This window comes from Natator depressus, chromosome 20 (genome assembly GCF_965152275.1).
Source record: "Natator depressus isolate rNatDep1 chromosome 20, rNatDep2.hap1, whole genome shotgun sequence".
Classification (NCBI taxonomy): domain Eukaryota; kingdom Metazoa; phylum Chordata; order Testudines; family Cheloniidae; genus Natator; species Natator depressus.
In genome coordinates, this window is record NC_134253.1 from 11501732 (window position 1) to 11529697 (window position 27966).

The window sequence follows — 27966 nt, forward strand, 5'->3', positions numbered from 1 at the left end:
AACATAAGAACGGCCATGCTGGGTCAGACCAAAGGTCCATCAAGCCCAGCATCCTGTCCTAACAGTGGTCAATGGCAGGTGCCCCAAAGGGAACGAACAGACAGGTTATCATCAAGCGAGCCATGCCCTGCCGCCCAATCCCAGCTTCTGGCAAACAGAGGCTAGGGACACCATTCCTTCCCATCCTGGCTAATAGCCATTGGACCTATCCTCCATGAATCTATCTAGCTCCCTTTTGAACCCCGTTATAGTACTGGCCTTCACAACACCCTCTGGCAAGGAGAGGTTGACAGTGCTAGACTGGGGGAACAATTCTTCTGTTGACCTAGTGCTGTCTACACTAAGGGTTAAGTTGTCTTAGCTGCATCACTCAGGGGGGTAGACTTTTCACATCCTGGAGCCACACAGCTGGGTCTACTTAACTTTTGACTGTAGACGTGGCCTTAGTCTAGCTCCAGCGAGAGCAGCCGTGGTGCAAAATAACACTCCAGCTGCACGGAGTGATTGTGGCTAGCAGCTGTAGCCTCTAGGAATTTAGGAGCCTAAATACTTTTGAGGATCTGGGCCTAGCCCAGTGTATCAAGTAGGATTCGCTTCTGAACGGGGCCCCTCGTGTCACTAAACTGGAGGGGGCTGCTCTGGCACAGACCTGGCAAAGATACCAGCACCACCACGGCTTCTTCATTCATCCTCCCTCCACTGCCCCTCCCCTCTGTCTTCTGCCCCCTGCCCTCTCCCCTTTCTTCTGCCCCCTCCACTGACCCTCCCCTCCTCCGCCCATTCCCTTCTGTCCCTCCATTAGCTCGCTCTGTCCCCACCCCCTTCCCACTTTCGTCCATTGTCCCCAAATCCCCACGCAGCAGCGCCTGGGAGGTCTGTGAGCGCGCAGCCTGCAGGTGGCGCTGGAGCCCATCGGCTTCCATGTGGCACGAGGGACACTCTATCTCCCGGGGCCCCGTTCATTCCCTATGCCCGCTCTATGGTCAGCTGGCGGTGGACGCTCTGACCTACGCGTCTCTGTGGCGTGGCGGAGTCCATTTCCGGGTCAGGGCGGGGTTGAAATCGCCCCGCTCTTCGCCTCCCCCTCCCAGACCCGCCGAGGCCGCCGCAGCAGGAGCAGCAGCCGCAGCCCCTCCGCCCTCCTCCCGCCGCCGCCATCCCGCCCGCCCGTCCCGGCTCTCTCCCTTCCCCCGTCTCCTCCCTCCCCCTCCGAGGGGGCCCCTCCTCCCTCCGCCCGCCCCGGAGACCCCGTCACCCGCCCTCCCTCCTCCCGCTCCCCCCTTCCCCGTCCCTCCGTCTACGGAGCGGCCGACCGGCCGGGCGCTCGGCCACCCCGCCGCCAGGTAAGGGAGCGGCCCGCTTCTCCGCCCGGATCCCCGGCCTCGCCTAGCCCCGCTCCCCGCCCAGCCCCTCGCCTAGCCCGGCTCCGCTGTCACGTCAGCCCGCGGAGGCGCCCGCGGCCTAGTGCGGCCTACTCCGAGTGTGTGTGTGCGTGCGTGCGGCGGGGGGAGGGGCGGCGCTGCTGTTGCGCACGAAGGAGGCGGCCAGGGAAGCAGGCCGCGGGGCGGGGGACAGGGGAGGAGGCCGCGGCCACGGGGAGGAAGGGAGGCGGCGGGGACTCTGCGTCACATGGCGGACGCCTGAGAGCTGGGCCGCGGGGCTGGGGGGGCGGGAGGCGCCCGGAGGGGGAAGGGCTTTGGGGGAATCGAGTCCGCCTGGTTGGCGGACAGGGTGGGAGGCCTGCCTCCCTCCCACCCACCCACCCCCCGCCTTGTGTGCGCGCGGCAGGCCCCGGGGCCTCGCTTCCTCGAGGCGGCGGCTCCGGATCGGAACCCCCTGCTGCGCTATGAGCTGATGTGGGTATGGCGTATTATGGGGGGAGGGAGTGGAGTAAATCCCCCCCATCTCTGGGGGGGGAGGCAAGTGATGAAGCTGGGGGGTGGGTATGGGAGAGGGAATTGATACACCTTGATCGCTATTTGGGGCAAGTATTGCGGTGCGGGGAAGGGGGAATCATTCCAAGGGCAGAGTAGAAAGATTGAGGCGTAATCTCTAGAGGGAGTAGAAAGTAGCTTTTTGCCCCTTTACTTGCACCCCTGCCCTGCCCTCCCCCCGCCGGTGTCCAATCCTAAAATATGGAGGCTCCGATGAAGCAATAAGGATTTTAAAAGCTCCTGAAATCGGACGAGCTCAGCTGGCTGTTCAGACTAAGGATTTATTTTGAGTGTTTACTAATTAAAAGAACTCCTAGTATATCTCAGATGTAGTGTGGAGGGGAAGATAAACCAATTTGCAATGCCCTCCCTCTAGGAGCAGGATTAAAATACAGTTTTAGATAACTTCTGGGGCGTGGTGGGGAGGAGAAATGTTTACACAATTGTTTGTGTGGGGTGGTGGGGCTAATGGAAAGGAAATGTTCTGGGAGAAGTCTCAGGTTTCTGGGTGTGAGGAAATGTGACCCCCCCAACTAAAATTAGAATTTACACACTGGATCATTGCTTCTCTGTGCACCAGTAATGATTGGAGACATCACTATTGACTGACTGCAGTCTCATTAGCAGCTTCTAGTAGCTAGCTAACCTACAATCATTACACAAGAACTCGGAAGTGTCTTAAAAAACATTGTTTTGATCAGCTGTTTAGTGCTGGATAATCTAAATTTCATGAACAAAAAAAATAATCTTTTTGTTTAGAAAGGAAGGGGAGGAAAGGTTAATAAATTGAAAATACCACGTGGTGAAAAGCATGTTAATGTTAATTTGTGTGAACTGGGTAGAAATGTACTAACTTAGTTGGTAAAAGAATGGTTTAAATTCCTAATGGTGGTGACAATGTCAGATGAGTCTTGTACAACCTCCAATAAACTGGGAAGAAGTGTAATCATCTGGACTCAGCAAGGGATTGAGAATAAGAACTCCTGGGTTCTGGTCTTGTCTCTTCCACAGACTGGAAGACCATCCTGTTCTTCGGAATTTTTCCCCAAACTAGGATGTAGGAATGTTTCCCTACTTTAGAAGGATTTAAAGGGGATTTATATATAGATTGCATCTTGAAAATATGGGCCAAGAAACACTTCTCTTGGGGTCGTAATAGAGAGCGAACACAACCTCCTTTTTCCTAGTTGTCTGTTTTCTTCATACAGCCTTAGCCTGGAAATAAGGCGGCGCTGCTGTAGAGCCCAGTTGGCAAGTTCTGATTTGGGACTGTAGGTCACAACTCTGCCAATTGAGCTCAGGTTAGCTCTTCCCACGTTGGAAGTTGTTTTAGTTAAACTTTAGCACCTCACTGCTTTGCCACACTAAAGGCTCATCTGCACACAGCTTGCAGCAGCTAACTAAAATTAGTTCTAAAGTTAAGCCAACAACTAAATTAACTGGTGCAAAGCCCTATGTGGGCACACTTAAGTTGGCTTTCAACTGGGTTATAGCTCACTAGTATGTAAACTAGCTTATCAATGTTTGGGTTTTTTTAAAGTTGATTTAGTTAACCTTAAGGCTTTTGCTCATGAAGTTATTCTGGAATAGCTATTTATAAGAATAAGAGTTCATTTTGCTCTTGCCTAGCTTAATCCATTAAACTAAACAGGAATAAAATGTTCTTGTTCTGGAACTAAAATGTCCACACATGGATTTATTCTAGAGTAGCTGTTGCATTTTAAATTCATACCCTACCCTCATCCAAATTCTTTTTCAAGTGTAGAGAAGCCCTTAAACTGGGGCAAGCTGTATACAAAGACTTCTTCAGGCTGAAGGGCGGGGAAGCAGGGAGGAGAATGGACACAGACCTCATCCACTAAAGCTATTAGCAGGCACTGTGGGAGGGAGCTGGAGAATGGAAAGTGACAACTGATCTCTTTACAACCTTGGGTTCTGGCATCCAGGGGGTGGGGAGTTTAGGTTAGTTGCTCAATACCCTTGATTCAGCAGAACAGCTCAAGCAAATGTCTCATGTAAGAATTAACACACTTGGAAACATCAAGCTTATTACACACTAGTCTCTACCATACAAATAAGTGCATGCAAGTTGAGTGCCAAATGACGAACAACTGTAAATACACTCAAATCTGTTCTGACAGCTTGTCAATGCCACTCAGTTACGAGACAACCCACTCTTGTCAGATTGAGCTAACCGTCTAGAAGAATAATAGTGCAGAGTGGGTTCACCATACTTGGGATAGATTGTGAGCCATGTAAAAAAGGGTGTGTCCTTAAAATGCCTTTTCTGCTGTAAATAATAAAAACCAAGGATGAACTGGGTGTTCTCAGAGCATGTCATGAGACATCCTCTCTTCCGTTATAGTTTCTATCCCCCAGCGACCAAAGATTTGACCACTGACAAAGCCTGACTCGTCAGAACACAGCTCAAGATGGACACCGGTGTTATTGAAGGTGGTTTAAATGTCACACTTACCATTCGACTACTTATGCATGGAAAGGTACTTGGCATATCATCTCTTTATACCTCTGGTGAAACTGGGTCGTAAGCAAATGTCTTGGAAACCCTTTTTGTCTGATCAGAAGATCTGTTCTTTATAGGAGTGTCTTTGTTGTAACCCAATGGGAGTCTAGTAATTTAAATAATGCTAAATAAAGCCAGCCTAATGTTTCTTTGAAATGGCTCATCATTAGAGCCATTAGCTTCTTGATGCTGGGAACTTCTTGGCATGTGGTCTGTTCCTGGTAAAAGGATATCTAGTGACCATTGGAACAGAGTTTTTGACATCTCAATATATCAGTAAAGAAACTAGCAGAACTTCTGTGTGTGTGTGTGTGTGTCGGGGTGGGGGGGTATCTGTTCTATTAAAAACTCACAAGGTACCAGATATTAACACTTTGTGTATTCGGGAGGGGATGAATGTCAAGCACCCTATAGAATGTTTATTGTAAAATTATTTTCACTTTATACTGAGATTCATAGATTCCAAAACCATATAAGGGACCATTGTGTTCATTTAGTCTGACCTCTTGGGTAACACAGCCCATAGAGCTTTCCCACATAATTCCTAGAACAGATCAGATCTGTTAGATAAAACAATCTCCACTTAAAAATTGCTGGTGATGGGAATCCCCCATGACCCTTGGCAAACTGTTCTAATGGCTATTACGGCATAATTTTTTTATGTCCAGTTTGAATGTGTCTAGCTTCCGTTTCTGACCAGGGAGCATTTTAATCACTGTAGACACACAAGTCACTATAGAAACACAAGTGAGTTGGCTAGGAGAACAGTGAGACTTATCAGACTTACTAAAACAATCTCCTATTGAAAGAAATTGCTAGGCTGATCTTGATCAGTAAGGGAGAACTTATGCCATTAGCTTGCACCCATGTGTCTCTGAAACTGTCTTTCAATCTTTAAGAACTAACTGGTGCTTTTGTCCCCATTGCAGGAGGTTGGGAGCATCATTGGGAAGGTAAATTACTAAATTTAGTTCTTACCCATTCAGTTCAGTAGTAAAAATAAAATAAGTAACATGTAACAGTCTCTCTTCCTCGTCTCTTCTCATCCCCCTACAGAAAGGAGAATCTGTAAAGAAGATGCGCGAAGAGGTAGGTTCTGGGGAGCAGGTGGCCACAAACTGGTCTTTAAAATCAGTTGAGAGAAACTTGGGTGGATCCTGGGGCCCTTGTACAAAGTCTTATGCAGGGATTCAACAGTTGCAGTTGTAGAGGCAGCAGATAAACTCGTGGGAGGAAAGGTTCTGGGAAATGTAGTTCTGACCAATCTCTGCACTGATCTAGCAGATAGAAACTAAGATGGCTGCCCAAAAGAGCAGAGATGAGCGAAGTGAGGGGTGGATTTCATGGTACGAAATAGAAATTATTTGTGTAGTAGTAGCACTTAAGGGTCTCATTGTGCTAGGCACTGCACACAGGTAATGGAATTATTGACTGTTGTAACATTATCTACTGCCCTGCCAGTCCAAGTGGGAGTGCTGCATGGTGTCAGTCCCATTAGCGTAGCATCTCTGCTCTTTACATTCACTTTGTTCCTCCAGAGTGGTGCCCGCATTAACATCTCGGAAGGGAACTGCCCAGAACGGATCATCACTCTTGCTGGACCGACTAATGCCATCTTCAAAGCATTTGCTATGATCATTGACAAACTGGAAGAGGTGAGTGTCTCTAGCCCTAGAGTGGGTCCTGGGAATGGTCAGGGAGTACCTAATGGCTTTTATGCTAGCTAGAGGCAAGACGTTGACTAAACTCTTTTTTAGGTAGAGATATGCACTGTTGTGGCCAGCCAGAATTGCTGCAGTCACTCAACATACTTTGAATCTGGAACACTTAAGAAAACTCTGCTTGAATCAAATGTAGGGTAGCTAACCCTTGGGTGAAGGGACTGTCGGCACAGGGGATGATCTCTCCCTGCTGTGATGCAGCACATGGTGAGAAAGGGGGGCATGGATCATCTGTGGATTACCTGTTCAGCCCCTGGCACAGGCTGCCCTAATTGGCAGCCTTGATGTGTTGGGCCACTTTTATGGGTGCGGAATTACAAGGGTGTAAAAACAGGCCCCATCTGCTTCAAAATCACCTGTGTGTGAGCTGATGCAGTTGCAGAAGCTTGCTGTGGAGATGAGGTGGAGTTTCCACTGCACCTAGTATGGGTCTGTTATACTGGGGAGAAATGGTGAGCCCTTTTGTGCCAGCATGCCTGAAACAGTGGCCACAGAGCAACATGAATTGGGCACAGGGGTTTAGGCATGGGTTATAGACTTCAGCAGTGCATCTTCAGTCCTATGTAGGAGTTGCCATGCTGGCCTGAACCTCTGGTGCTTGCACTAGCACTCCCCTTCTGTACCATTCAGACCTGAGCCCAAGAACTATATCAGAATCTGTCTAGATAACATTCATGGGGCAGGGATTCACGGTTGTTAAGCCAGCACTCTTAAATTCAAGTATCCAGCATTGTCAGAACAGCTTTATCCTGGGAATGCTGAGTACGTTCATAATTTGGTATTGTGATGACCATCAAGTCTGGTGGGTTGCCTGGTCAATCAGCTATTTCGGAGGGTATAACACTCCTCCCTTCTGGTAGACTGAGTGAAGTACTGTTCCACAGGGCAGCAAGGTCTCTTCCTGACACCTAGTGACAGCTATGCCCTGAAGCAAAAGGCTTTGATGGCTCATGTGACTTTTTAGCCTAGCCAGTGGAACAAATGTTCTTCAGTAGGATGGGAGGCTGCCAGCTTGGGGGCTGCTTCTTAAAGCCAAATGTCAGTGTTTAGTGGTTTTTCCAAAGCCAGATAGGCTCTTATCTCTTTGTGGAGCACTGTCCTTGCCTGAGCTCTGCACTTGGTGTGTGACTTTCAATTTTGAGATCCAGTGCCCAGGCCAAACCATGAGCCTTTAGCAAGTAGCTGCGTGTCAGTAACCTGAGAACGTTGGCCCTGTGCCTGGGATAAGGCTCGCTTTGCAAAGCCTGAACTGCTGCCCTTGAGCAGTGGAAATGTCCCACTGTCACCAGGATGGGAACATGCAGCTCTGATGTGGCTGCTATTAAGCATAATTTGACAATCCTAGGAGCCATTTGTGTGCAGCTGCCTGGGTCAGATTAATAGAGAAGGGAGCAGATAACTGGATTGCAGGGCTAGAACTCCACTGCAAAGTTTCTGGTAATGCAAACAAAGAACTGAGCTTCCTAGCTTTAATTTCAGACCCCTGAGAGAGGGCAGCTCTGGGTAAAGCTGTGGCCTCCTTACTGCTGCTTTCCTTGCTGGCTCCTCTTTGCCTCCTATCTACAAACACCAGTTATTTTATATAATTGCTGGGTTAACTATTCTTCAGAGGCTGTTTTGGGACTAGCCGGTGATCTGATCCCATATCATACTCATGTAGCTTGATACTGAACTGGAATCCTTATCTGCAGGATTCACAATATGATAGCCAAAGCTCTTCTATCCACCCTGGTAGCTTTTAAGCTGTAAACCTCTTGATTGTAACCATCTGAATACCTAGGTGTCTCCAGATACATGTTTGGAGTCCTCTTAAAGTTCCTCTAAGGAACATTGGGTTCTGTGGGAGCAGCTGATCTCCAGCTAATACAAGAGTGCTTTAGGGTGACTCAAACTTCCTGGCAGCTGGTATAAAGGCACATGAGTTTATTCTTTTTCCGTGTTACTCCTGTTGTCTGATGCCCTTATGCAGAGCAGGAGAATGCAGTTCCCAGTTAGGTGGAAGTATGTGATGTGATTTTTTTTTTAGCCACTACTTGTTGGCTATACTGTCAGATTAAGCAGGGTGTCATGGACTTCAAGGCCAGAAGGGACCAGCATGATCATCTAGTCTGACCTAGGTCACCCACACATTCCTGTAGTAGGCCATAACTTCTTGCTGAGTTACTGAAGTCCTCAAATTTTGATTTCAAGACTTCAAGTTAGAGTCTACCATTTACTCTAGTTGAAACCAGCAAGTGACCCATGCTGCAGAGGAAAACCCCCAGATCTCTGCCAATCTGACTTGGGGAATTTTTCCCCAAATATGGCAGTCAGTTACACCCTGAGCATGTGTCAGCCCCACTAGCTGGACACCTGGTAAAGAATTGTCTGTAGTAGCTCAGAGGCCTCCTTCCCTAGTGTCCCGTCTCCAGCCACTGGAGATACATGCTGATAGCAGTCACAGATGGGCCATGTGTCAGTGTAGGCAATTTTATCATACTGTCCTCTCCATGAACACAGCAGGTTCAGTCTTAAAAGCAAGTTAAGTTTTTTGCCCCAACTACTCCTTTTCCAGAACTTCACTCCTCTGATGGCTAGAAACCTTTGTTTAATTTCAAGCCTAAACTTACTGATGGCCAGTTTTTACCAATTTGTTCTTGTGCCAACATTGGCTCTGGAATTAAATAATTCCTCTCCCTTTCTGATGTTTATCCCTCTGATATATTAATAGAGCAATCCTGTCTCCCTCAGCCTGCATTTCGTTAGGCTAAACAATTCGAGTTCCTTAGTCTCCAGGTCTGTTCTGATCAGCATTGGATGGGAGACCTCCAAGGGAAAACCTGTGATTGGCAGTGCCCAACAGGATGGTGCCTCACATGGGTCACTGAAGAGCCCATGGTGTTCCTTGCAAGGGCAGGTGTCTAGGCTAAACTCCAGTTAGGGTTAATTACACTGTCTTCCCTACACATCTCCCAGTGGTTTCAATAGGGTATTAGTTTCTTGAACTGGACCGTTGCTGTGAAATGGCTCCCCTTGTTCACCTCAGGTGTGGGTGATCCCAGTTTTAATACAGGGATCCTGCTCCTCCGAGTGCAGGGCACTACACTATGTAATCAGATGATGGACTGAGACTGGGTAGACTAGCTAACTTGCTAAATGCTGCAGTCCCAAGGCATCCCTCTGAGTATCTCCTTATCCTTTCAGGACATCAGCAGCTCGATGACCAACAGCACAGCTGCCAGCAGGCCCCCTGTCACCCTGAGGCTTGTGGTACCTGCCAGCCAGTGTGGCTCCCTCATTGGAAAAGGAGGCTGCAAGATCAAGGAGATAAGAGAGGTTTGCACCTTCTGACTCTGACTAGTCTCTTGTGGGTAGGTCTTGCTTTGAAGAGGAGTTTTCAACACCAGTAGTAGCAACAGTGCTGCTGTTCAACAGCAGGAGCTTTCTCTGTAGAGGCATCTTTTCGCTCCTCCCTCCCCATGCCATAAGTGCAGGGTTGAATACTACATAGTAGAGACTTGGCATCATCCTGCCTTGAAAAGCACCTTATATTTTTAGTGCTTGTGAAACTGAGACCAATACAGTGGCTGGAGCCAGGCATAGTGGAGTCAGGTGCTGTTGAAGATCCCCTCCTCCCCCAGCTATGTTTGCACCCCAGTCCCAGCCTGATTACTTGAATCCTCCTTTCTAAAGCAGTGGGGGGGGGGGGGGGGGGGAGTTGACCTAGTTGGTGCAGGGGGATGGGATGCAGGACTCCTGGGTTTCAGTTCCGAGATCTGCCACTTGCTTGATGAATGACTCTAATTAATTTAACCTCTGTGCTTCCACTTCCCCACCTGCAAAACGGGGGCAAGGGAACGTGAGGATTAAGGTTGTCCAGCATTCATGTGCCACCCAATGCCGTGAACCACCAGGTCACGGACACCAAAGAATGAATTCAGTTCAGCTTCGCTGCTCATAGACACATGTCAACTTGCACATCAAGGCAAATTTTAGCTTTAGTTTTTCTTGGCCCTGGGGTTCTGATGACTGAATAATTCCAGCCAGGACTAAACCACTTTAGGCTGTGCAGAGGGAGGGTAGAACTGAAAGCATGGGGTTCATTGCTGCTACTGGATACCATGAGATCAGAGTGGTGTGCTTGACTTTCTATTTTTAATCTTAAACTTTAAGAGCACAGGGGCACAGGTCCAGGTGGCAGGAGACATGCTGCCCAACTCGACTGAGAGAGCTATCACCATTGCTGGGATACCACAGTCCATCATCGAGTGCGTCAAACAGATCTGTGTGGTCATGCTGGAGGTAAGCCCCAGGGATGAGCTGCTAGCTTCCTTTGCGTGGAGAGGCAGACAATGTTGGCAAAGTGGCATCTCCATGTTTGTTCCTAGAAGCTTAATGAGGGGCAAAGGACAATCTAGATGCCATTAGCCTTGTATTCGGACTCTGTGGCCAACAACATTATGAAACAGAAGTTGACTTGGACTCTCCTACCTGACTGCAGAGAAACTGGTCCCACTTGAAATGGCGTCTGGGGCCTTGTAGGGGCAGGAGAGGAATTGCCTATTGGTTTAGGGTCACTCTGTGGCTTTCAAGGTGAAATGCAGAAGCGTTCAGTTAGGACAGACATGCCAATACCAAGGTTAAGATGAGCTTGTCAAGAAGCTAGTTCTTCAGGAGTCTTTGGCTTTGCCGGACTGTGCCAGTTAGACAAGTGGCACCACACAGCAATAATCATGGCTTCACCACATCAGCCAGAACTTTCTACTCACCAGGCTAGTGCCTAATACCCTGGCTGGCTCTGACATGAGGATATACCTATTGCAGCTGGCCGGGTGTTGGGACATAGACACCAGGGCTGGGAGGAGGGAGAAGTGAATTGCTGTTTGCTGTAACTAGTTGCTCTAACCCAGAATCTGAACCACCTGAGCCACTGACAGGACTTTTAGACCATTCCATCTCCTAGAAGGCTGGTCTCTAAAACTCCTGATCTGGGCATTTTGCTTTCTTTAAGTGTAGGAGTATAAAGTAGAGGCTTCATGTTTAAGCATTTGGGAAAGTCCTTAGCTGTGAGTACCAGTGAGTCTCTCTAGAGTCTAATCTCTTTCCTCTCCAACTCTCCTGTAACCCAGTCTCCCCCGAAGGGTGTTACCATCCCATACCGACCCAAGCCATCCAGCTCTCCGGTCATCTTTGCAGGCGGTCAGGTAAGGCCATTCCTCTACTTGCTGGGCATAGGGTGCGGGAGAGAAGGTGACCTACCAAGTTGCAACATTGCCAGCACACATCAGCCCACTCTGTGCATGCTTGTCAGCCACGCTGCCTACCTGGCCACTATAGAGCTACCTCTGCTGCTTTGGTTGGATTCTTCTGGAGGCTGCTCTGAACATTCAGCAGCCTCTGACTTCCAGTAGGAGTTGGACACTCTGAGGAGCAGAAAGGGTTATTGGAGAAGGGGTGACAAGGTTCATGGGAAACAGTTTTTAAGCTTGGTGCCTGAGTAGCCAGTCCAAATCCTGTATGTGGCATTCAGACAAACCACCACAGCTTGAACATCTAAATACAAGATTTACATCTTCAGTTGGGGCGCTGTTTGAAATTTGGTGTTAGCTGGGTGGCAAGCCTTGATATACAGCAGAATGAAGCAGCAGGGGTTAATGTTTCCAACAGAGAACCGTTGGGGAATGAGGGATAAGTCAGACTCCATAACAACCAGGGAGGAGGAAGGATCTTCCCAACTCCACCAGATTATGCAGGTGTCAGATTGTGAAACAAGCAAGACCACTGGGGTCTTAGCCATTTCTATAACAAGTTGACTCAGGAGGGCACATGACCACCTTCAGCACCATGCCTCCAGGGGCTCATGTGGTTGGTAGTTAAAACATGCCATGTATTGGGCATACTATGCCATGGCATGTGACCATATAGTTGAGTGCTCGCTGTAGCTATGAAGCAAGGCATTTTTGTGGCTGTTACCAGTAGCACAGGCCTTCTAACAAGACAGGATGGTGTTGAAGCCTCTCAATGCTAATATCATAAATTTCAAAACCGTGATTGAAAGAATCCTATTCAGGCAGATTCTGTGACTTCAGTCATTTTGATGTTTCAGACTTGTCCTACAGATAATGACATGTGAATAGCTTGGCCACCAGTTCAGGCAGACAGTTGTGTGGGCGGTCAGGGTGGGTGTGGCCTTGGGAAGCCCCAGAATCCCACTTCCTGAGAATACACCTGAGGTTGCTGGGACTGTAATACTCAGAGGATTGCACTTCAACACAGCCAGTGCCTCCACACTGGAAAGGGTTGCATAAGGCAGATACAATACCAGAGCCTGTAGCAGTTGCATAGTTTAAAAGAAAAACCTTCCATAATGCCCAGGGCTTTCTTGTGTGGAGCAGAGGCATATATAGCTAGGAAATAGTGGTGCCTGTAGGAAAATACAGCAAAGTAACTGAGGTAGCAGGTGCATAGTGAGACAGGAGCTCTTCCCTAGAACCAGAGCTACATGAGAATATGCCATGTGTGTTGGGATAGCCTACTGTTCGCCCAACAGGCTGAGTTTGGGAGCAGTTCTGTCATGTTCTTGTTCCTCGCCTCGGTCCCTTCCCTTTCCTCTCCATCCCCCATTCAGTTCCCTGCTCTCCAAAGGCTTTGGCAGCTGGCTAGGCAGCTATCTGCCAGTGGAATGGCCCACGGGAGGTGATTGGAAGATATTGTGGCCCAGTTCTTTGGCTCTTGCAAACAGAGGACTGTACTGGCGGTTAGCCTTGAGGCATGTGAGTGCCCTGCCACTAGAGCAGTGAGGAGCAGGCTCGTTTGCGGCTGCATTCTTCCCCTGGCTCCACCAGGCGCACCCAGCGCCAGACTAACATTTGGACTGGCTCCCTGGCAAGCTCGTGGTGGTGTTTGTGCTTCTCAGTGGCAGTGATGCTTAACTTGCAGCTCAGAGTGAACCATAAGTTTGTCTAGCACAGGGTCAGCCCTCTAAACCAGAGTAATTTCTGTGTGAATTTCATATTAGCGGAAGGTTTCGGATTGACAGCCCTGGAGACTGAAGTCCTCTAATTTATCCACAGGACAGGTACAGCAGCGGCAGTGCAAGCTACCCCCACACCGCCCCATCAATGTGCCTCAACTCTGACCTGGAGGGACCACCTCAAGAGGTGAGAGGGGAGTTCAGTCTCCATGGCCCATTCAATCCTTGGCCTCTCTGAGACTGCCAACAAGGGTGGCAAAAATTGCAGTGGCTTTTTTGTGCTGTGGACTCCTGTCCACTGGGAACTGGATTAAGGCCACCAGCCTCTCCACACAGGCCACCCAGCAGCTGTTGCATGGTAACAACTTGGTCAATTCCGGCCTGGGCTGCATTTCTTGCAGTGATGTGGAAGTGAGAAGTCCTCCCTTTAGCCAACCAGTCCCCGCACAGTGACTGACCATCTGTGGGTAGCTTCAGTAGGCATCTGAACTCTGGTTTTCTTCCCCCTTAATCTAAAAATACATGGAACCAGCAGGTCAGCCTCTTGCCTCATTCTCCTGAATGCCTTTTGCATCAGCTAGCATTGTTAGCCAGCTCCCAGCATTACCTTCAGCTGTAGTGTGTCCAGTGCTGTTTTTAGGTGTGTGGAGTAGTGAGAATTTAAAGCGGGGTGAATGGAGGTTTTTTCCCAAAAAGCCCTTCAAAATCATGGCTGTTGAAGGGAATAGAGCTCTTTCCCTTTTTTGGGAGTGGGTGGGGGTGTATGTGCAGGGCAGGAGGGTTAGAAGCACTGTCTGACTCTCCACTACACACTCTCTACATCTTCACCAAGAAACCAACCCTTATTCTTGTGTCTGACTCTTCTTGGGGAGGGGGGGCAACACAGCAGATCATCTCCCCCCCGCCTTTATTCCACACATGGCCTATTCAAGTAACATCCCTTTAGAAACTGCCTGTTGCAGCATTATGTCCCCTTTGTCGTCGTTGTCCCCCCCCAAAAAACAATTCTCCACTTTGGCTCTCTGGCTTCCTGGCTAGTTGAAATCTGTCTGTCACTGGGTGGCTGTCCGATGGTTTTTAATAGGACTGTTTTCCTCCTTTTGTAGGCCTATACCATTCAAGGACAGTATGCCATTCCACAGCCAGATGTAAGTTTTGTTTACACTTCTTGTCTTGAAATCCACCCCTTCTCCCTTCCAAAATTTTTCCATGCTTTCTCAATGCTAGCAGTCAGCTTGGTCTGAAATCAAATCTGATCTTTAAACCAAAAAACTCCCTCAAATTATTTGCACGTCCTTCAGTCCATTTCAAACTAATCTAAGATCTGTCCCCCTTTCCTCCTGGCGTGTGACACATATACACACAGACACCCTGAGCTTGGCGCTTCACACAAGCTCCAGCTCTCCCCTTCTCCAATTTGGCACAGAGCAAAGCCTGTAAAGAGAAAGCGAAACAAAACAAACAGCATGGTATACTGTCATTGTGGTTCTCAGGGCAGGGCATGGGACACCTGGTATAGCAAGCTGGTGAGGGGGAGTAGCAGCTGTCTCGACATGATGCTAAATGCATCAAATATCAATCCTTTCTGCTGGGGTGGCTGCAGGGCAGGGGCAATGACTCTCCAGGTGGAAGACTGGCTAATGCTGGGCCTGAAGTGTAAAACTCCCATTTTTAGCAGAGCGATTAAGCTGTTATACTCTAGCTGTCCTGGTGTCCTGACTTGCTGTGTGAGCATCTCCCTTCTACCTGTCACCCTTCCTTATTACTTAGGTGCAGAGCTAGGTGGATGTGCTCCTGACTTTCTAGAGGCAGGGTTAATGAGAGGCTGATCTCTGCTCATGGCATATTTTAGAGCAAGGAGGGGCTAGGGCAGGGAAGAGGTAACTAGAAACAGCTGGACTACTAGGAATTAGTGATCAGGGGATGGGGAGGATATGAAGGCTAAACACTGACTCTATCCTGGTCTCCCTTCATAACATACCTCTACCTTCCAAATGCTTGACAAGACCCCTGCATGGTGTGTGAAGCACCACTGCAATCCTGTCTGTTTATCTCACTTGTTTGTGCTTGTCTCTGGAGCATTCCTGTTGTAATTACTGCAGCTGTCCTCAATTAACCAGGGCACTTGGGACTGGGTGGTGGCTTTTGCACATGCAGTGCTTTCCTCCTCCCTTCTGCACCCATCTCTGCACAGGGAAAGCATTGCTTACCCAGCTCTCTCCTCTGCCCCCAAGGGGGTGGGCCTCTTGGGCGAGTCCATGTCTGTTTTCTGTTTTTTAATGTGTACTGACTCCCAGACAGGTTGAACCTGTAAAAATCCTGACACCAACCTTTTCTTTCTCTCCCTCTAGCTGACCAAGCTGCACCAGTTGGCAATGCAACAGTCACACTTTCCAATGTCTCATGGCAACACTGGATTCAGTGGTATGGAAATTCACTATTTCTTCTGTACGCTAGCATGGGCCCAAGCACAGCCCATGAGCCACCGCTTGGCCTCGCTGTAATGCAACCTCATGGTTTAATCTTCGCTAGTGTGTCTTAATGTGTGTCCAAACCAGGTAACCATTCCGCCAAATCTCTCTGGTTGACCCTACGATTGAGTGGGGCAGCTTGAGTGCTAGATAGGCATAAAACAGGCAGGGCCTTCCTGCTGCTTCCTTCACCCCATCCTCCGCAGCTCTGCCACTGCACCTCCCTTCTGACCTGCTGCAACATCCTCTCCCCTCCGGCTATTCCAGTCCTGAGCAGTCAACTGCTGATTGTACTGAACTTGTGTCATGTGTAATATGGCTAAGATGTCCATTAAGGCTTTAGGCTGAGACCACCAAACTCATTGTCACTTGTATCTTAACAGGCATTGAATCCAGCTCTCCAGAGGTGAAAGGCTATTGGGGTAATGATTAAAAACCAAAATCTGTAGTATTGTGTATTAATACTGGTCAGTCTCGTTTGCCTTTTTTGGAAAAAAAACAAAACATTGCCAGCAACATACACAGGGGGCTGAAGGAGTTTGGGAAGGGATGTAGGTACTGACTGGCTCGATAGCACTTTGTTCTTCCCCTCCCCACCCAGAAGGCAGCCAGCTGGAATCTCTCCAGCAGAGAGCAGAACTTCCTGGAATGATCAGTCAGTGTCTGGCTAACCCACCCCTCTAGAAAGCTGTGGGCTTGTGGTGCCTCCTAACCTTTTCCTCCTTCTCCTGGGGAGGAGAATTTCCATAGTTGTTGCTAGACTGGATCAGGTCACTAGTCTTCATCTCCTGTCTCTGGTGGCAGATCCTGATGCTTCAAACAACTCCTGGTGGTGCACCCTCAAGGTCACGATGTAGTGGCCATGTGCAGGTGGGGGGGGGGGGGGGCAGGCTTTGCTTTTCTGGCTGTTGCTGTGATCCCTTAAGTCTGGAGGCTTCAAGCCCTTATTTCAACACTGCATATAAAAGCAAGACCCTAATGGGGAGAAGAGCTTGAAGGGTGTTAGTGATAGCCACAGCTGGCAGTCAACTGGTTTGGACTCTTCCTTTAGCCTTATTGGAAATGGGGGGAGGGGCCTGTTGAGGGTGAGATTTTGCAGGGTGTGCTTTCCCCCTTCTGTCACCAGACTGACTCCACATCAAGCACCCAGCTAACTGGAGTAGTGTCACCCTGCAGTGCTGTCCTGGGGGAGGGGTTGCATTGCACTTCCAAAGCTAGCAATTGAGGGTGGCCTGGTTCCAGCGGGCATGGGAGCCACATGACTGACTGGAGCCCATGTGGCTAGTGTGCTGCTCTGTGACTGTCCTGACCGGAAGGAAGATCTGTGGTGGTACATCTTGGGGACTGTGGTGTGGGGTTGGGGTAACTTCTTACAGCTTGCTCTTCCCTTCCTGTTAAACAGTCTTCAAGATAGCAATGATTCCAGCAGCAAATGCTGGCTTGGCTGGTCAGGTGTCTGTTCTGCAGCAGGACACCCCACTGCCTTGTATTAACCTTGTCCTGGTCTCTTCCTGTCTTTTAGCAGGTTTGGATGCATCTGCTCAAACTACTTCTCACGAACTCACCATTCCAAATGATGTAAGTATCCCACAGGCAGCACCTGGGGGATCTCCAGCTGGCAGAGCAGGTCCGGATCCATGCTGGGATCTGAAAGCAAATTGCATCCATTCCCCAGAGCTGTCCTGCAGAATCTTCCATTAGAAGTGGAGTGTGCACAGCTGTGCATTTCCTGGCCTGCTGTACAAAACCACAAACAAAATGAACAGGCCTCTGATCAGTGCTTCTAACATTCTCTTGATACAGGTTGTTCTACAGCACCCAGGTTAGTCAGGAGGTATCATGTCTAAAGACAGATGATATCTCTGCTCCAGCTGCCCCTGCGTCTCAGGGGTCCCCTGGTGTCTAACCTGTGTCTCTTGAGGTGTCTAGCACCCATTCTCTAAGGTAACACAAGAATGGGTGATTTCTGCAAAGTGATGCATACAGCAGAACTCCTGTGTATGCAGGGAACAGCTAGTTGAAACCACTACCAATTGGAGTACATTATACTCTGCAAGAACAGGGTGTAATCTTCTCTCCAGAGCTGTGTAACTCCTTATTCTAGCCCCAAAGTAGGGGTGCTATTAAATGGCCTTTATGGCTGCAAGACTCAAAAATAGCACTTTGTACAGCTTCACAATTAACACACTGAGGACAGGAGAGGTTGGCAAAACACACGAGTGGTAAACTCTCCCATCATGGGACTAGCAGCTAAAGCAGGGGCCTGGAAATTGGGATTTGTGGTTCAGTGGGGGACCTTACCTCACTGCCTGTTTTCTCACCTGTGGGATGGTGAGAGTTGTGCCCAAGGCAGGGGAAGGAGGGTGTGTCCTCAGGTTTAGTACTGAAGAAATAAGCATGTTAAACCTCATTCTTGGCTGACCTAATTTGTAACTAGAAACACTTTCTCCCTTAGTTGATTGGCTGCATCATTGGGCGTCAAGGCGCCAAAATCAATGAGATCCGCCAGATGTCTGGGGCGCAGATCAAAATTGCCAATCCAGTGGAAGGATCTACTGACAGGCAGGTTACCATAACTGGATCTGCAGCCAGCATTAGCCTGGCCCAGTATCTAATTAATGTCAGGTAAGTCTCTGAACAGCAGGTTGTCTAAGTGCATGTGGGGGTGGGGCAGCATGACTAAAGTATTCTGCATTCTAAACTAGGGCGATGTCAGTATCTCGTCTGCTCAGCTGGTTGGATTGTAGCTCTTGGGAGCAGTACTCCTTGTATTGCAGAGGGTGTAAGTGATACAAGCACTTACATCACTGACACTTCTGGTGCACCATTCCTTCCTCCCCCATAACTGCTGGAGAACCCAGCTCCCCTGCCTCCATGATCTAATTTCCTTTTAGAATGTGGAAAGTTTAGGACAAGATTAGCCAAACTGGATTAATCTGATATTTTCCTGAAGCTGTTGAAGCCCTAACAGGCCCAGTTATTCCTTGCCAGTAAGCCAGGCTGGGATATATTTAGGGGAGGACCAGGTAGCTGGAGATACAGGAAGATGCCTCCTGTGTCTTGTGGCAAGGATAGAAACAGATTAGTCTGATCGTATATTTTATTGTGCCGGTGTCCTGGGTTCATTAACATGGGGTCAGCTTGGTAATGTGCCAGTCAAGGAAATCTGTGATCGGAAGCTCTCCTGAGCTGTAAACACTTGTTAGCAGCAGTTCTTGGCTAGCAGCTTTAAAAAGGAAGAACGATGGAACCAGTGCTGCTGCTGTGGCTTTGCTTCAGTTTGAGATCACTGCACAGCTCCTTACTGCACTGGTGGCTACTGGGAGAGGCCTGTGCATTAGGAACTTTCCTGCCAATGCTTCCCTCCCTGAGCTGCCATCTGTAACCACCCTAGCTTCAAGCTGCTGCTGAGGTCTGCGGTTCTCGGGTGTCCTCACTCACTGCAGCATAAGTCTGCTGCAGGTTTCCACAGGCTCAGACAAAGAGCTGAGCTGGCACTTGGCCCTCTGCAGCTCTCCAGCTAGTCAGATCTCATAAGACTAAAGTAAAAAGCATTAGCTTAATGGAGAACTCACTTCCCTAATTAAAAACCTAGGGCAGAGCAGCTGGGCATGCATGTCCTAGATTCCCTCCCTCCTGTGCAGCCTGCTGCAGCTGTATTATGCTGCAAACTAAAAGCCAGGCTCAAGCCTAGGATCTCTAGCTATGTAGGTCTAGGGCCCAGCTCTTACAGGGTGAAACCATGAGCTCTGGCAATGTTAAATTCCGCCATTAGCCCTGCCAGACTTCCATAGATTGTTTGTTTTGTTTTTTTGGGTACTCTGTGCTTTAGTCAACCACAGTGACACATGGCACAGCTTATCTCTGACCCCAGCTTGTACTTGCTAGAACTCTGACATGAAATAGGATCCCCTCCTATAGGAACTAGGCATTCAGACCCTGTTTGTTTGAGATGTTTGGCAGGGAAGGGAACCTTTTCCTTTTGGAGGAGATTTAGCAGCTGCTGCTTTACATTGATTGGTGGCTCACGTGGATTTTTGCTTGAAAACAAAGATCCAGGACTTAAATATCCCAGTACCAACCCCTACTGATGGTGTGAAATCCCAGCTCCATTGAAGTCAATGGGAGTCTTGCCCACTGACTTCAGTAGGGAAAATATTTTGCTCTGTCTCTGGGCTGACTTGAATGCCCCTAGCACTTGTGCAGCCTAGCAATTGAAGTTCCTCAGGGAAGCAGCACTTGTTGCCATGAGGTATGAAACCATTGCAGATGCCCCAGTGAACATTAGTGTGTTTAACTGATGCCACTCGGGAGTTGGGCCAGGGGTGGATTTGACCTGGGGTCTGGGCATCCGGAAAAGCCGCTCTTTAGTAATGTAGGCCTTTTAAATTAGTCAATTGGAGAAACAGGATTACAGATTATATTAAAGCAAGATGTTCTAGGGCTGTGTTTTTTAATGGCAGTTAAACTTTGGTTGTCAAGACTTGACTCTTTAGCTAGTTAGTGGGTAGCCAGTGAGTGGCCTCTAGTGTTTTTTGTTTACAGGCATATTCTGGTTATCTATTGCATCTTGAACTGAAAAATTCTAATGAGCAAAAACAGGTGGCTTTTGTCTGTCTGCCATGGGAGGAAGTCTCGGCTGGGAAGCCTGCTCTGTTGCAGTGCTTCAGAAAATCTTGCAGTATGTAAACTGTCTCAGATAACTCTCCAAATCTAAAAACAAACATGAATCCAATACAGCAAAACTGGCTTTGCTGTAACATACTAGCAAATGCAGACAATTCCCTTCCTGTAGCTGTTTCTGTAGGTCACATTTAAATTGATCAGTGACAGCTGAACATTGGTTTTTAAAGGTGGTCAGTATGGAGTGCTTAATGTTGATGCCAGACCATTTAGAGGTGGGATTGATTTCTACTTTTTTTCTGTGAAAGGAAAAAACCTGACTTGATTTTCTTGCTAGCTTTTCTGTTGCTCAGTCAATCAAAAAATGCCTTTAGGTTTATTCTTTTGAGGTTCCCAATTTTCTTAAAATGATGGTGCCTTCTGAACAGTGTGTTGTATTTCTTACCTAAGCTGTAAACCCTTGATTGTAGACTTAATTGCAGGTTTTCAAAATACTTCTGAGGGGGTCTTATTAGAAAAGGACTCCACATGATCCCAGCTCCTAGAAGCTACATCTGTCCAGATGTTAAAGCAGTTGAGCTACTAGAATAGCTCTTAAAGCCAAAAGGGACCTCTGTGATCCATTAATCTAATTGCCTGCATAGAATTTGGCCCAGTGATACCTGCATCAGGCCAATAGCTGGCTGAACTACAGAATATTTTTAGTTAGCATGGGAAGTGGCTTAGTGTACAAGGCTTGCTCTGCATCTTTCAGTTTTAAACCAGTTGACTTTTCTCCTGCCTCTTTGAGTACAGTACAAGATGGGAAACCAGTTTGCGTATCAGTTACCTAGACTCACACTTGTGTTTTAGACTTAACTTTTAGCCGGGCGCTAGCTAAGCTGGATGCTCCAAGACTGTAGAGGAGACTGAGTTGCTGTTAGCTAGAACCCCGAGTGGGTGTGCTTCAAGTTTCCAGGCTAGGCTCATGCAATTTAAGCTGTTTGTCTCCTGTGCTTTTTTGTGGTGTTCCCATCCACCCACCCTTTTTTTTGTTCCTTTTTCCTCTGTTACAGTTTAGAAAGCGCTAAACCCTCCTCCCAGACAGCCTCCGTCACGATCCCCGATCACCTCAGCATCAACCTCTCTCAACCCTCCACCCCTTCTTCTTCTTCCTCCTCCACCACCACCCCCTCGCTTGCGACAGCAGGGGTCTCCGACGCACCCTCCAGCCTCCCCAACCCTCTTCCGACCGCCCCTTGTGTCTCCAGTCTGCTTGGCATGAAACCCGTCCCTCTCCTGGCTCTAAATGTTGTGTCTGCTGCTAAGGGTGCCTCCACCACCTCAGCTGTGCCATGTGTTACTAACAAACTGAAACCGGAAAAACAGAGATTCTCTCCTTATTGAGTGTCTGCTTGTGACCGTAAAGGAACAGCAGATTGGTGTCAGCCTGGGGATCCTGTAGAGGAGCCTTGGAAGAATTTTTTTACTTCAAAAAAAAAAGTGAGCTTGTGATTTCTTAGAATGGAGTTTTCTTTTTGCTGGTGACCTTCAGTAGGTCGAGAGACAATTTAACAAGTCCTGGAGTCTAGTGATCTGTTTAATTCCTTGATTTTATGTAGTCGTAGCTGTTGCTTTTAGTAGCTTGTTTGCATTGCTACGTGAAGAAAATGTGATAGGAGGGTCTGTTTAATGAATAAAATCTCAATTACTGCATTTTGGTTAAGTTGCTAAAGAGGCTGATCAGCCAAACCTGTCTCTGATGTCTGTACTTGTAATAAAGTTGCCACAGAGTATCTGCTCTGATAGCTGATGTGTGCTGGAATGGAGAGGGGGGACCAGGAATTACACCTCCCCATGTGATAGGGACAAATCAGCTGTGCACCTGACAATTGTCAGCATGCCCCTTGACCACTGGTCGGACTCTAACCATGTTCAGAGTTGAGCAATTAGATCAAATGTAAATCCCCTCCCCTCTGCTGGATTAACATGGCCATGGGGGGGGATTCCTAGACCGCCTTTAGAGGCAGATGTTGGTACCCCACACTTCTCCTAATCAGTACCATGAGGAAGATATGCTCGTATTCAAGGGCAGGGAGCTAGAACTCCTGGGTCCTCTAGCTCTTTGTGAGGTCGGCAGTTAAGCACCCCAGCATAGTTTTGAATTGCCATTTGTCATTGAAACAATTTGTTCAAGAGCAGTGGTCTTGAACAGTTTCCTTTTCAGACCCCTACAGTTTTGAATGGAGTGCAGACTTCTTTGGGAATTAGACCCCCAGATTGAAAACTACTGTTCTAGAGGAATCCTACCCTAAACTCTGCTTACAAAATTCCACCAGCTCTGCTCACACCCCCATAAAGCACAGAATGGCTCTGGGAGGCCTGGAGGTTCAAGCCACAGGATTCCCCCATCCCAGACAGAACAGGAACCAAACAAGACTGTACTAGTGCTAAGATAAATGGTACAGCTGGAGACATGCAGACTGTACCACAACCAGCTGTTGGTTAAAGGCCTTGTGCCTTGAGACCCTAAAGGCACCAATTGCCTCTGATTCATTGTCCCAGAGCCATTTCATACCTGTGAGCACTGGGCGATCCAGTCTGGAAACAGCTGTTGCATACCTTTGGTGTCTCTGAAATAGAGAAATCTGACTTGGGACACTCCTTCCCTCATAGTACCTGCCTTCCCTGGGAGTTGGAAGTGACCCATTAGCATTCCTTCTGCTCTGTAGGTTATTGGCCTGTGACTCAGGTGTTGTGATGCATCCCAGGGCGAAGAGGGACCAAAGTGGCTGTCTGTGCTCCTTGAGGGGCTACTAGCTGGTGGTGGCCCGTGGCCTTTTGTTACAGTAGTTCAGTGAGTCTTGCTCCCTTCAAAGGTGCAGAATTCGTCTCCCCTCTGTTGGGCCCAGGTCACCACCTCAGTAGCCTGGGGCTGCCACACGTAACCCTTCAGAGGCTGGCTTTCAGTGGGCTGTCTGGCACTTCTGAAACTAAACCCTGAGGCAACCATGTGACTGACCAGTGCTGCTTGGAACTTGCTAGATTGTCATGTGAATAAAAATGGAACTGTTAGTATCAGAGTGTAGGGGGTGGTTGGGGGAAGGATTAGGGCAGTCTGGAGTCCAGTGTGCAGCTGCCTATGAGATAGGTGGGATTGGCTCGATCCCATTGGTGGAAGCAGTTAATGGGCTCCCTGGATCTCCAAGCTGGCCTGCTGAGCCCTTAATTCTTGACTAGCACAGATCCTCTGGCGGTTATTCACTTCTGCGGTAGTTTAACTCAGCTGTAATTTACACTGTTCTGTAATGTAGTGTAACCACATTAAGTAAAGATTCTCCACTCTTTACCCACTTCAGGCCTGTAGAGTCTATTTTATCTGGTGTGCTGGAAAGTACTAAAGATTATCTGGCTGCTCCCACCTCCCTTCCCCTGCCCTGTCCTAGGCTGGGTGTCCAGCTTCTGCAGTGCAGGTTAGGCCAGGAAACAGAGGCAGGGTAGCAGACTAGGGGTGGGGAGGTGACTTCTGTTGACTTGCTCTGACCTTGGGCAAGTTACTTATTCTCCTTGCCCTCACCTCCCCCTGTAAAACTGCCAATGCCTTTGAGTTGCAGGTGAGACGCTCTAAGTGCCAGAGGCTCAGCAGCTGGGTAGGCAGTGGGAGGGCTGGTGAAGAGCAGACCTGCTCTGATCAGGGCTGAACTCTGGGAGGTTCTATCCCACATGAGTAAGAGCTTGGGATCCGACTGCCAAGGGTTTGTCACCCAGATGTGCTGGGCTCTGAAATTTGGCCCTTAAGGGCTCCCCTTGGAGGAGGGTGGGGAGGGTTTCATACACCTGGGGTGAAAGAGGACCAGCTTTGGAGCCCTCAGTCTTGGCTTCTGTCTGAGCCTTCAGTGGTACAGGGAGCTGCTGCCTCTTGACACAGCTTTCCCAGGGAGCCAGCAATCCCCAGCTGCCCTTTCCATGTACTTGAAGTGCCTCGAAGTCTCCTGTCAGCAGAGACCAGTTCCCCTGTCCAGCTGGCTTGAAGGCAGCCTTCAGTTGGATTGTTTCTAGCAGTTGTACTACAGGGCTTCTTCACATGTTTGTGGAGACCCTGCTGATTCCATCAAAGCTGGAGGCCAGAATCTCATGGGGGGGGATCGCTTTGTTCCATTCCAGATGTCATGCGGCATAGGGAGAAGCTTGTCCAAAGGGCCCCAAGGAAATGCCCTAGCCTGTAGGTGCCCAGCCGTCCTTTGAATTGCCTGCCAAAAACTAGGTGGGTCTCCCCCTTACCACCGCCCCAGAGCAACATAGCAAGGCCCTGCCACTGTTCAGGGTCCAGGTCCTCCCCCCCTACAATAGAGGTCTGTCCCTGGAGACCAGCAACCTGTCCATGAAATACACTTGAGCATTTGGGACACCTGCAAACTTCACTTCCCTCAAGACCCAGTGCTGATGTGACTGAACAGGGCAGCTCCGCTTTGCCTGCTCCATAGTTAGATTTCTCTTTGGCTGATGTGGAAAAAGTGCCACATCACTTGTGTGCTCCCTGAAGTACAAATGTCTGCCACTGTAGCATTGACTATCCTGGCTGCCCCTGTATTGAAAGGGAAACTAATCCTAGTCCCTGGGACTAAGCAGTGGCTATCCAATCTTTTCTGCATGGAGCCATCTGCCTCCTTCGATCTGGCCAGGCCACTCCACTAACTAGTATTAGCATTGGAGACTCTTACGTGTCAGACCAAGGTAAGTTGCCTGACTTGGGTTAAACTCAACTGGCTAAAACCAAGTTGCAATACTCCCTTCCTCTCTGGCCCTTCACAGCCAAGCCCCTCACAGGATGGGGTGGGGATGTGAGGCGTTAGCTGGTTCCACTCCAGCGTAGCTTCAAGTGGTCATTCCTCATGGTGGTGGTTACTCCATGGCCACATCTTCTGCCTACATTGACTTGAAAAAGATGGCAAACTAGTGAATAAAGCCCTGTCCTGACCAAAGGTGGTGGTGAAGCTTTGCCCTGGACATGGTGGGGAAGGAACTTGTACCTGTCAGTTTTGCTGGCTTGTGACAAACTGAGGGTCTGCCCCTTTTCCCCACGGAGCCCGGCTCGGACTTGGCAGGAATAAACTTGCTGCGATGACTCTGTGATAGACAAGGCCAAAGTATTAAGCCCTCGTGCCTCGAGGCTGGCACCTAAATTAACTCTCCTGATGGTTCAGAGATGCTGAGCTCCTGTCACTTTAACAAATGCCTACTGACAGCAAAGTCCTCTGCAAACCACCCCTTCTAGCTAGAATCTAAATGTGCCTACTGCTCAGCTCCTCCAGCTACCAGGCTGGAAAATGTGATGGTAGAATTTGCATGGGGTGGGGGAGAGGTGGTCTGTCTTTGGGGATGGGGGAATAGGGATGTGTCATTGTAGACTTGCTGTTTGGCTTGGCTGTGGGGATAGATGCAGGCAGATGCTCTTGGCACAGAGGTGGTCTCTAGCAGAGACCGACATCCAGGATCACTTCTAGATTGGACTTCTGGCTGCTGGGAGAGTTTCTCCACTCTAGTCTTCTAGGACCCAACATGGGACAATTCTCCTGTGCTGTTTCCTGGTTAGACTTCGAGGACTTGCTTCCAGGGAGTCAGTGTCCCTGTTGCTGCTACTCAGCCTAGCTGAGAAGTGATCACCAGTGGCCCAGGGATGCAGTTGGCTAATGTTACCCCTCAAGCACCTCTGTGGGGGAGGGGCTTCATCTGGTTGTGCTAATCCCCCTCCAGATGTTCCCTCCTTGATCCCTCTAATGCAAACTAATCCACATGCAGGTTCAAGTCTGCATCACTAGCCCCTGAACCCCAGCAGAGCTCTTGACTCCTGGTGACACTAGCAGGTGCCCAGGGTTCAATCCTGCAAGATAGCCTGCTCTTGGGGAAGGCTGTCAGGAGCCCTCTGATGCAGTGCCACTTCCCCAGTTTAGTTTGAGAGTTTATGCAGCAGGCATTCTAGGCTTCCTGGAGCTGTGGTTCCTGACACTCACCCCCCACAGCCTTGTTGCATGTTTCAGGAAGGTTTTGCTGAACTGTTTCCTGGCACCAGCGGGGCCTGTAAACTGCCCTAAAAGGGGCCTGGCCCAGCTCAAAGTGCTGTGCAGGCTGCATTGATGTGATGTGTGGAATCCAGTGCCATCTCTGCTCTTTCAGAGGAATGAGCTGCTGGAGTGTGGCCCAGTCTCTTGTCACTCTTTGTAACTGGCCACTCAATGCAGTTACTCTTGTGACAGCCTTACACAGTGCCAAACCTGCCCCTACCATAAGGTCTCCATGCATCCCCAGGCAGTGTTGGAGAAAGAACCTCAACAGGCCTGGTCATGACGTGCCTAGTACAACAGGACCTTTGGCTTCTGGGGGCGGATAGTGCTCAAGTAGCTGGCTTTTGGGAGCCTGACACCAGCACCCACAGCTTGGGCTAGATTCCCAAACAGGTCCCAATCTGTTAATCTCTTGAAGATGCCCAAGCAGAGCCCAGCTTTAACCCTCTAGAGTTGACCTGGTGTGGGTTGGAGCTGTTGGATGTAGCTGGGTGGGAGATGTCATCCCTCTCTACATCTCATATGTAGCACATGCACTATCCTAGGCAAAGTCTGTATTAAATGTACCACCTCTGCTTTGTTCCAGGCTTTCTTCGGAGACTGGTGGAATGGGAAGCAGCTAGGACAGTGCAAACGCCTCACTCATTACCCCTTCTGCTGTTCATGCCCATGAGCCCCTGTGTAGTGTCTAAGCAGGTCAGATTCCAGGTTTTAACTAGTTTGTAAATTTCAGTTTCTACGCGCTTTACCCATCCACTCCTGATTTTTTTTTAATTACAGCATTTTAATTCCTTTCTCTGTTCAGCTGGTAAAATGCTGAGTCACATCCTAGTTTTATAAGCTTTCCCTTTTTTGGCTCATGAAGTTTTTCTGTTTTGTCATGAAATGTAAGAGTGGAATATTAATACATTTCAGTTTAGTTCTGTAATGTCAGGAAATTTTTCAAAAAAAAAAAATAAAAAGATGGACTGGAGCTTTTCCTTGTGAATAGAAACTGGATGATTTTTGTTAATTGATCTTCCTTGTCTGACTTTTTTTTTTGTTGGGCTCATTTGACTGTAAAGGATTCATTCCCACGGCAGAGTCCTGTGCTGTCATGTCAGAAGCCAGAAGGAGTTGTGCACTGACATTAGCTCCTTTCGGCTTACCTGGCAGATCTCTCCCTCAAGGGGTAGGAGTGTTGGATCTGATGGCAACAGTCCCAGAGCTAGGAGTGAACCCCACTTTCAGCTCTCATTTAATCCATAGCTAGACAGCTGGGGGTGAGACCCAAAGGCAAGTCTCAGCTAAACCACTAGCTAAAGAATCCCATCCAGGGCTAGACCATACACTGCATGCTCATTTCCTTCCCCTTGAGGGAGGTGAGGCCGGAGGGCAAGGCCTCCTGACAGGTTTACTCCCCCAAACAACATTGGTTTTAAATGCTGGGGTGTGGCCTGCACCCCTCTCCAGTTAGAATAGCCTTGTGCTGTCAGTTTCAGGGAGGAAATCTGCCCTTTTGGGGCTAAGGGCACAGGCCTTAACACCACTCACCTTCACCCCAAGAACAGGGCTAGACTTGCCTGCTCCAGCAAAGCACAGGCCTAAAATGCCAAAACTCTGATTTCTGTCTTCAGCCATACTGAAAATAGCTTGGTAGCCTCTGGTGCCCCGGTTGCTAGCCCCTACTTCATCTGCCAGCTGTGGCCCAAGGAGACTCA

At 48.8% G+C, this 27966-nt stretch overlaps 1 protein-coding gene across 22 annotated transcripts; it reads left to right on the forward strand.

Annotated features, from left to right (window-relative positions):
* Positions 1-1247: 1247 nt before the first annotated feature.
* Positions 1248-27233, forward strand: PCBP2 (poly(rC) binding protein 2). Of its 22 annotated transcripts, none has more exons than XM_074935388.1 (15): positions 1248-1343; positions 4300-4435; positions 5388-5411; positions 5515-5547; positions 5997-6113; positions 9363-9494; positions 10332-10460; positions 11288-11362; positions 13232-13318; positions 14238-14279; positions 15483-15555; positions 15986-16024; positions 17125-17180; positions 18058-18227; positions 21281-21626. In XM_074935388.1, exons 2-15 carry the CDS (start codon positions 4367-4369, stop codon positions 21609-21611), a joined length of 1377 nt encoding a protein of 458 aa, XP_074791489.1. In that variant the 5' UTR covers positions 1248-1343; positions 4300-4366; the 3' UTR covers positions 21612-21626. The 22 variants fall into 22 exon arrangements, with proteins under 22 accessions (XP_074791489.1, XP_074791491.1, XP_074791492.1 ...); XM_074935390.1 differs by having other exon boundaries at positions 17128-17180; XM_074935405.1 differs by lacking the exon at positions 21281-21626 and adding an exon at positions 26853-27233 and having other exon boundaries at positions 1250-1343.
* The last annotated feature ends 733 nt before the right edge of the window (positions 27234-27966 follow it).

Coding starts and splice junctions, on each gene's coding strand:
- PCBP2 (XM_074935388.1), top strand. CDS start 4,367: ATGGACACCGGTGTTATTGAAGGTGGTTTAAATGTCACACTTACCATT. Junction 14,280..15,482: donor ATGCCATTCCACAGCCAGAT/GTAAGTTTTGTT, acceptor CTCTCCCTCTAG/CTGACCAAGCTGCACCAGTT. Junction 18,228..21,280: donor CAGTATCTAATTAATGTCAG/GTAAGTCTCTGA, acceptor CCTCTGTTACAG/TTTAGAAAGCGCTAAACCCT.